Genomic DNA, 9,452 nt, shown 5'->3' with positions numbered 1-9,452 from the left:
TGGTGCAGGGGGGTCAACTGTTATGTTAATGGATGTCCCTATTCGAGGTGAACAACGTTTACTACTACATTTTTTTAATCCGATGAGTATTTCGTCAAATATTCCGACAAACAGTTCGAAATGCCTCACCCTGTGTATAGCAGAGATGATCTAGATCAAAAACTCAACAAGGAGTACTGTAGTACACCTGATTCATCATAGGGCGATGTAGTCACACCATATGTATAATTCTCTTCACACCTTCTTGTTGGTTATATGCTTCATTACGTTATTGTTTTGGTAATGTAGTACGAAAAACACAAATTATGACAGTATACATCTATTATATTGTAAGTCGAACATTTTTCATCGTTCTTTTTACATTTTTTTCTGGACTCAACACACTCACGTCCCCCACTCAACGCCATCTTTCTGTCTTTATGCATGGCAGCTGCTTGCCAGCGCCGCAGTAGCCGTTGTAAGAGAACTGTAGGAGATTCGTGATTGTTTGTCATAGACTGTGGAGGTTCTGTATTTAGAATTACTCAAGAAATAAATAGACGAAAGCCGGGTTCACACACGCAACGAAAGTATAGCCACAAGTCAAGTCATTCTGAAGTGGCGCTGTGAGCTACCGTTCACACAGGACGCCACAAGTTCTTTGTAATTGCGCAGTTTGCAAAATGGCGTTACCTGTATCAGCTGATTAAATGGCTGTACATATTACTAAATAAGATGTTTTGGAAACATAATAAATGTAAAATATTACTTACCAAAGTGTTTATCGTCTCTCTTGTCTCGACTACATGTTTTAAGAACCGGTCTGCAGCTTCAAACCAAGCAAGGCTGGGTTAATTAATACCGTCTGTAGACGCACCACTCTTAAGTGATTTCAGTACTTTTTTATGTTCATTCATGTAAGCATTCGAATGCTTCGAATTTTTAACTTTGTTGTAGTTACATCAATTCCAGGTACATATTCACGCATACTGTTTACTATTTCAATTAATGCAGCATCTCTCAAATTTCTGTCTTTGTATGATTCGCTTTTGTGGTTCCAAAGGCATTCACGTTCTTGATACACCTCCAAGAATCTCATAATTGTCGCTGTTGACCACTTTTTCGACATATTAACAGCAAACGCACAAACAAAAGCACTATCTGCGAACGAATGCGCACTAGAAAGATTTGAATCCCGCCGCGAGGTAGCAATCGAATGACGTTATTCGATTGTGGAGAAGGCAAAATGGCGCAACAAAGTAGAACCAAGTCCAACTTTTTGTGGCGTGACAAAAGTTGCGCTTCGTAAATGCCTCCGCCTAAAACTAGGAGTTCACACATGCAACTACAAAGCAACTGCAGTTCGCCATTCGCAGTGGCACGGCCGCCTGTAATACAGGCGGCCGTGGCAGTGGCGATACTTTTGTTGCCTGTGTGAACCCGGCTTTACAATCGATGAACAATAATTTCGAACCTATAGCTTATTTAGATTTGGATCAAATAAGAAGTGCTTGTCTCAAATTATTATTCAAGGAACACTGTATTACATTAAAGCATTAAATAACAAACAAAATATTACTGTTAATAGATTAGCATTTGCACTATGCTCTACCACAGTCTAACATAACAGTCGCGACACTCACTGCTGTAAAAGTTGTTGCCGTTTGACAGATGGAGCGACGCTAGCACTCCAAGCGGCAGGTAAGGTGAACCTCAGACGCGTCTTAAGCATAATGTTTGTTTGCATCCGTTTCCTACGTAATTTCCGAATTATCCGAGTTATTTTCTTGCCTCCAAGAGTTTGTGTAGCATCGGAATGCATCTACGTTTCTAAAAATGATTCTAAAATATGCGCAAGTATGGACAAAAACCATGAATAGAGTGGCAAGCTACACACCACATTCATGAAGAAACACTTGTGAAATTGGACAGAATTGCAACTTACCACGTTGATATCAAAAGAATATGAACACACAGATTCACATGTAAGAAGCACAGAGATGTACCTCTACATGCAAAAGCGATTGACAGCTCGTTTATCGTTCTGTAGGCCTACTGTATTTGTCATTGTTGTCGCCTGTTGCCACAAGTACGACCTTCATCTTTATATTAGTCTAAGTCGGACAAGCAACTGCCAAATAGTGGTAGACATATGCTGAAAACATTATAATGAGCTGATTACATTACATTTCACGAAAAACCAAATATTTGAATAATTTTCAAACAATCGGTCTTTAGGCACTTTCCTTGTCCCGTAATAGTTTCGCTTCTGCACATTCTGACACTTCACACGCTTTTGTAAGACACGAACAGCTGCACTTAATTTAACCACTTCATCGTCAAAGCAGGTCTGTGTTGATGATTCACACGAATGTGGCACTGATACGTGGAGAGTCGAACAGGCTGCTTCAGTGTCATAGGACTGTTTTACAGCTTTAGATTGACTGTCGAATCTTTGTGGCAGTTTCCTCTTCATCGTCAGTTGAGGTGGCTTATTTGGAATGTCAAACAGTGTGCGTACTGCATTCCAAACGAGTTTGTTATTGTCTGCGTTCATGAACTGGTTTTGTTCGAAATATAGCGAACAAAACCTAATATTATTATACAGGTAAACTGGGACTTTCTTCATAAGGTCTTTTCGTCTGCTATTAACTAGCCATTTTCTGCTCCTAAAACGAAACATTCATCATTTATACACACATAGTTTGCAAGTGAATCCTGACGATACAGTTTAGTAACATGATGGTATGTATCTCCCAGGATCCTTAGGAAACCTAAAAAAGACAGCTGTGGTGCCTTCTTCCTGTTGCTGCAATTTATTGCGCTACGAACGCTCCCGATGGTAAAAACCTTTGCATAAATCAAAATAAATAATCACTATTCGCTTTCACGATCGCGCCGAACTCACAGTTCAACCTACAGGCCGCTTGGGGGGCTGTAGGCAACAAAATAGAGGCGAAGGGTCGCGACTGTTATGTTAGAATGTGGCTCTACTGAAGCTCAGCTGTTACAGACTTGGAGGTAATTCTTACCTCCATGGTTACAGAGACTGTAGGTTGCAGAGAGATTGCTACAGTGTTATCTGTGGCTGCCAGCTGTTCTACTTTCAGAGACTTCCACGTTTGTTGCCGTGGTCTACCCATAATCCTTTTCGTCAAACATAAGAAAACCGTGCGGCAGGGGAACACATGTGCTAATATTAGTTTCAGTAGTGCGAGTGTGTAAGCGGACGTTCTGCATATAAGATGAAGAGCATATTGTTTCTATTGCTGGTGCTGCCAGCTGTTATTTTCTTCGTGGACAATGGTACGTAAATACAGAATTACTGCAGCATTAAGTTTTACAAGTGTATGACCAAGTATAGAGGATTGTCAGATTTGGAAGTTAATTGCTAACTTTGTATTATCTGGTAAACTTAAGTCACATGAATTCTATTCAGCGACATACTGCGTTAGCGTTTTCATTTTATTATACTGTGAAGCGGCAGCGATGCCTATTTTTACGCAGAAAAAATTCTAGAGAACTAACATATGTCAGGACAAACAACGAGAGAGTCAAAGTAACGAACCAACCATATTTTGACTTGTTCCCATAAACTGGATCTCAGGATTACTGTGTAGTCACTCTTTCTATTGCAAAGTGTACCATTAAATTTAGTGCACAATGGTATCACACCATTAAAAGATATTTAATCGTTTATCACAACCCATGAATCCCAGCAGATAAAGATTAAAGACAGTAAACGGGTGTAGAATTCAAGTTTAGTTACTGTAACATTTCCAGTGAAAATATATATTATTTTATTAGAACTAGAAATGCACGTTGTTAATACTTTTCGAACTGTGATTTTAATTTTGTTGTAATGTTGAAGTGTAGGCTATGTTGGAAGGAAAACATTCTAAAGAATTCGTAATGTCTTGCTGTCGCTCACTTCTGCACTTATCACAGATTAAATTATGCATTGTGTGTAAAGTTGGTGACATACTTTTGTTGTATCAGTACAAATACACCACAACTCTGCATATTTTAAGGATTGGCGGTATTTCAAATACACAGGTTAAAAAAGGAATAAGATAGTGGTGGTAAAGTAGTTCCTACGTTTTCAGTGAAGGTACATGCATAATATTGTTTTCCAAAAATTCTTGGTATACAGGAAGTCGCATAATGGTTGTTGCTGAAGATGACGATGCAGATGATGAAATAGTTGATGTAGAAGGTGACGGCGATGAAACTTCTGTGACTGATGAAGGCAGCGAAGATGATGAAGCATCACCTAGTACATCTCCTGATGCAGACACGGTGATACTATTCACAAAGCCAGCGTCTGCAGGCTCTGGAGCAAATCTGGGTACAAAACTCCATATTCATATTTACAGTTGTATTTGCATTTAGTGATAATAATAATAATAATAATAATAATAATATAGGCTAGTAATGGATATTTATAGTATTTAGTCTAAGTGCAAGTTTCTTTACAGAGCTCCCAGCTGGAAATATTGTAGAATTTTTAGTTGGTTTCACAAACAAGGGCAACCAGGACTTCATTTTGGAAACGTTAGAGGCATCTTTTCGCTACCCAATGGATTTTAGTTTCTACATACAGAATTTCTCAACTGTGGCTTATAATCGTATTGTCAAGCCAAGTCATCAAGCAACATTGTTTTATTCATTCATCCCTGCTGAAGCATTTGCTGGAAGGCCATTTGGTCTGAATATCAATTTGAATTACAGGGATCTGGTAAGTCCACTACTCAGAAAATTATTAGCATGATATATAGATGTATTCTGTCTATGTATGTATATTAAATGAGTTGTGATTTCAGATGCATTATACAGTAAAAGTTACGTATTGGACTCCCTCCCTCCCCCCTTTTGTTTTCAATAAGGTCTGGATGTAAACATTGGGATTCACTACTGGTCAGTTTTAAAATCACAAGCAGATGTTATTAATTCACATTTGTTGGCTTCGTCAACTCGCAACCTAATTCTCACCTTCCAATCTAACCTGGAGACATTGTGATACGCTACAGATCGGGCTGTCCCCACAACAGAGATTTCATGAGAGGAAGGGGTGGGTCCAATACGTAGCTTTGGCTGCATTATTTGTTACTCAAACTGATCTTAATTTTAGAAATGCATAGGGTACGGTGTCCTAAAACAGGAACAACTAAAATTGTCAAATAAATGGTAAACCCAATCTGTGTAGGAAAAAAAGGTAAATTTCCGAAAAGTTCCTACTGTTGTTTATGATGCCATTGTTTAAGAACCACCAATTATAAACTTCTCTTGGAGGTAAAAATAATTTTGGCACATAGTACTTTCACATTAATGACAGATGTGCGTACAATTACAGAACATTTGCTACATTCATGAAAATGTTGACTTTTTATCTACCAAATTTTAAACATATACAAAAAATACCACTCAGTTTGCTGGATTATTCATTGACACATTCATCATATAGTGATAATTATGAAGTGGTCAGTATAATTTTTAAATAAGATACTTTGTTATAAATCACAATACTGCTGATTCCTAAAAGTGTTCACTAAATTATGCTGTTCAAAGTCTTATGAAATACGGAGTTAATTCAGTGGCAAAGAAGCAATCGGAAACACTGTCTAAATCATAATTTGTGGACTTTGCCTGCAAAGTCTGACCACTAGCTTTGGAGACTAAAAACACAATTTCAGGTCACAGCATCCTGTTCTAATGCATCCTGAAAAAGTTCAGATACTGCCACTGGTGTAGTCTTGAGCTGGGTCACATTTCTGAAGGTGCCTTGCTGTGAAGAAGTTGAATCTAATGACTCTGAAGGTAGTAGTATAATTTGACCTCAGCAGTGAATCGTCAGCAAGTTTTGAAATTTCCTCATTCAGAGTATGACAACTTTTTCATAAAGTGCATTTATTACCCAATGTCTCCGGTAATAGCATCAAAACAACACAAAAAATTGATTGCTTCAGAAGAAATGCCTCCATAGAATAGGCCAAGGGCTAAAGACTCAATGAGCTATACTTCTGACAGAAGCTGTAGCAAGTACATTAAAGAGAGAGACTGATTACAACTCTGGCATCTCTTTGAAGAATAACAGTTTGAATGATGTTGAGCCCTGTGAAGAGCCCACACCGGATCTGGTTTCAGCATATATAGATGGAGATTTTATCTTTGTTAAAATTTAAGGAAAATAGAGGAATTCATATGGCTATAGATACCTCTGCACCATACAAAAAGTAGCCCACTGAAGGATGACCTAGAAGTTGTGGCTTTAGTGCCTGTGGACAAGTATAAATAGCTTTTGAATGGAAAAAGACAGTTATCTTATTAATAAGAGTGATATGATGTGGAAATTGCCAGTTCCTGATGTAGCTACTGGGGTGGGACACACTAGGTGAGGAATCTGCTTCATATTTAATGATCTTGTTGATCCTCATGGAGGGGGGGGAAGAAGACAGTTATTCCCTTTTGCAGATATCTTGTGTGTCAGTGTCATATATTAAACAGTAACTGTTTACATTTAATTAAAAATTTGAAAAATGGGTAAAAAAAATTGTGTGTTCATTAAAATATCACACACATATAATATTTAAAAGTTTCTGTCCAATAGAAAGTGCAATTACTTTTCCTGGATTACTTCTGTGGTTTTAAAGAATTAAATACAATGTCCTCAAGTTTTACATCCTAACACAAACACTGATAAGCCAAACATTATGACCAATGCCCAACATGATGTGAAATGCATCCTGGTGGTGTTGCAGGCACGTGATGCAGAAAGGAAAGAGTGTAAGTGGAACTGACATGAATGGGCCGTCATTATAGTGAAGATACGGGCTGCAAATGCGAAATCCATTGATATAAGTGTTTTTTGACAAATGGCACATTGTTTTAGCATGGTGTCTGGAAACGAGAATCTTGGATATGGCAAAGGGAAATAACGATCAGGCTGCATGGTGCTGTACATCCACATCTCATTGCAAAACATAGTAGTTGGAGGATCCCTCACAGTGTAATCCATGACAGGCAGTGACCTAGGGCAGATCTGATGACAGAGTACAATGATGGTGCAGGCACAAGTGTTTCGGGATCCACCGTTGTTGAACATTATTTATGGGAATTATATGACCCATGCATAGACATCCAATGCCACATGCCTCCGCAAACCTACCATCAAACTGTCAGATCCCTGATCTACATCTACACTCTGCAAACGACCTTGAAGTGCATGGCAGAGGGTACATCCCATTGTACCAGGTATTAGTTTCTTCCTGTTCCATTCATGTATCGAGCGTGGGCCTAAGGATTGTTTGAATGCCTCTGTGTGTGTGCAGCAATTATTCTAATCTTATCTTCATGATGATCCCTATGTGAGCGATACATAGGAGACTGTAGTATTTTCCTACAGTCATCATGTAAAGCCAGTTCTTGAAACTTTGTTAACGGACTTTCTTGGGATACATTACATCTTAGTCTTCCAGTTCAGTTCCTTTAGTATCTCTCTCTCCCATGGATTAAACAAACCTGTGACCATTAGTGCTGCCCTTCTCTGTATATGTTCAATGTCCCTTTAGTCCTCTCTGGTGTAGCTCCCACACACTTGAACAGTATTAAATACATTAAATATTCAAAAACCGATACACACAATCAGTGATGTATTTCATTCCAAAGATGGACAAACAATCTATTAAGCAGGTGATTATAATGTTTTGATTCATCAGTGTATATAGGCTTTAGCCTATGTCTGTGACAGTAATTGCAACACTTTTACTTACAGACTGGAAATGTCTTCCAAGAGGCTGTTTATAATGAGACCATACAGGTAGTGGAGTTGGAGGAAGGACTTGATGGGGAAACCTTTTTCTTGTATGTCTTCCTCGCTGCCTGTGTTGTGCTTCTGCTTGTTATTGGACAGCAGTTTCTGTATTCTGTTGGTCGCAAACGTGTTGGAAAGAAGCCAGTTATTGAGAAAGGTACTTCAAATCCTAATGATGTGGACTATGACTGGTTACCAAGAGAAACACTTAACAGCATCAGTAAGTACTACATTGCTTTGAGAAGGTACTAATTTGATGGAGGTTAAACATTGGACTATTGAAATTAAACTTCCAATTTTCTTACAGGAAAGTCACCTCGGGTTCCAAAACAGAGTCCGAGAATGAGGAAAGCTAAGAGATCTGCTGGATTTGATGACTGAAATGTTTTTGAGGGGAATGGGAGAGAGGATGTTGTGGATATGCTGCTCAGGTGCTTGACCACCATCAGGAAATAATTTGTCAATACAATGTATTGGTTATCTTAAGGAGTTTTTTTTTAAGACACTGTTCCTGTTTTCATGTGCATTCTAGATTATAAATCTCATTCATCTCTCATGCTGTTAGCATCTCATAAGTCATATTCCATTACATGTTTGTACTTTGGTATGAAAAGAAGTTGGAATTGTTTGAAAAGTATCAGTAAACAACTTTATAGGGAAAAGGATTAACAATCTTATTTGTGGTTGCACTAGAACGAACTCGCGGATGAATACAAAATTACCTCTTAGTGTATTATTGGCATGAAATTTGGTTTGAAATTTGTTAATGTAATCTCTTTTGATATATTCCTGTATCTAAATACTAAACATGGAGTCAATACAAATAGGTATGTCCTGCGTACTTTTGGAGACAAGTAACAATATTTTCTACCTTGATACTTAATTGATATTTTAAGCGTTGATATGTTCCTGCACTTTGTATGGCATACATAGCAGGTGAATCTGTGTAACCACTAGTTCTTTATTTTTTAACTGAGTAGTAGTTTTTGGTGAAGGGCATGTCTTGCTAGTTAAGTCACATACATTTTTCAGGCTGGTATAACTGAACTGTAGAAGAAAACTCATATTTATATATAGACTGTTTTGTGAATGTAAGAAAGAGGAAGTTGTCATTTTGTGATATTTTAATGTATTGGAGTGTTTCATTGTTTTTTAATTTATGACATTCCATTTTTTATGCTAGACATTGTGTGAATTGAACATTCTTAAAACTTTTTAGTGCAATATTGCCTCCACTCTTATTGGAATGACATTGAATTGAAACTGACATTTGTGGATGGTGCTTCAGGCAAATAAATCTTGTTGGATGGTTGTTTGATATTTGTTTTTTTTTTTTATGCTTCAGTTCAGACTAAGACCAGAAATATACAGTTGAATTTTGAACATAGTGGAGTAAGGTTGTGAAGAGAATCTGACTAAAAGTTGACTTTATTGGTGATAAAGTTAACAACGGACTGTCAGAAAAGATTACTGACATACTGGATTGAGGCCATCAGCATCTAGAATGCTGTGCAGTTTATCAGCCATGCAACAAACTGAAGAAACTAAAAGTGATAGAAGAAACGGAAAGCATTCAAGATGTGGAGAAGTAGCAGACATAAGATGTTGATAGTATTTAACTGTTTCCAGCATCAGTCATAGCCTGTTCGAAAAATTCCTCTCC

The 9,452-nt window shown here is 37.8% G+C and overlaps 1 protein-coding gene across 1 annotated transcript; it reads left to right on the top strand.

Moving 5' to 3' along the window:
* The first annotated feature begins 3,118 nt into the window (after positions 1–3,118).
* On the top strand, positions 3,119–9,107 carry LOC126176839 (translocon-associated protein subunit alpha). The gene is made up of 5 exons (XM_049924027.1): positions 3,119–3,285; positions 4,133–4,327; positions 4,458–4,717; positions 7,751–8,009; positions 8,097–9,107. The coding sequence occupies exons 1-5, from the start codon at positions 3,225–3,227 to the stop codon at positions 8,168–8,170; spliced, it is 849 nt and encodes a 282-aa protein (XP_049779984.1). The 5' UTR covers positions 3,119–3,224; the 3' UTR covers positions 8,171–9,107.
* Positions 9,108–9,452: the final 345 nt, after the last annotated feature.

Source organism: Schistocerca cancellata, chromosome 3 (genome assembly GCF_023864275.1).
Source record: "Schistocerca cancellata isolate TAMUIC-IGC-003103 chromosome 3, iqSchCanc2.1, whole genome shotgun sequence".
Classification (NCBI taxonomy): domain Eukaryota; kingdom Metazoa; phylum Arthropoda; class Insecta; order Orthoptera; family Acrididae; genus Schistocerca; species Schistocerca cancellata.
This window is presented reverse-complemented; position numbering and strand designations above follow the sequence as displayed.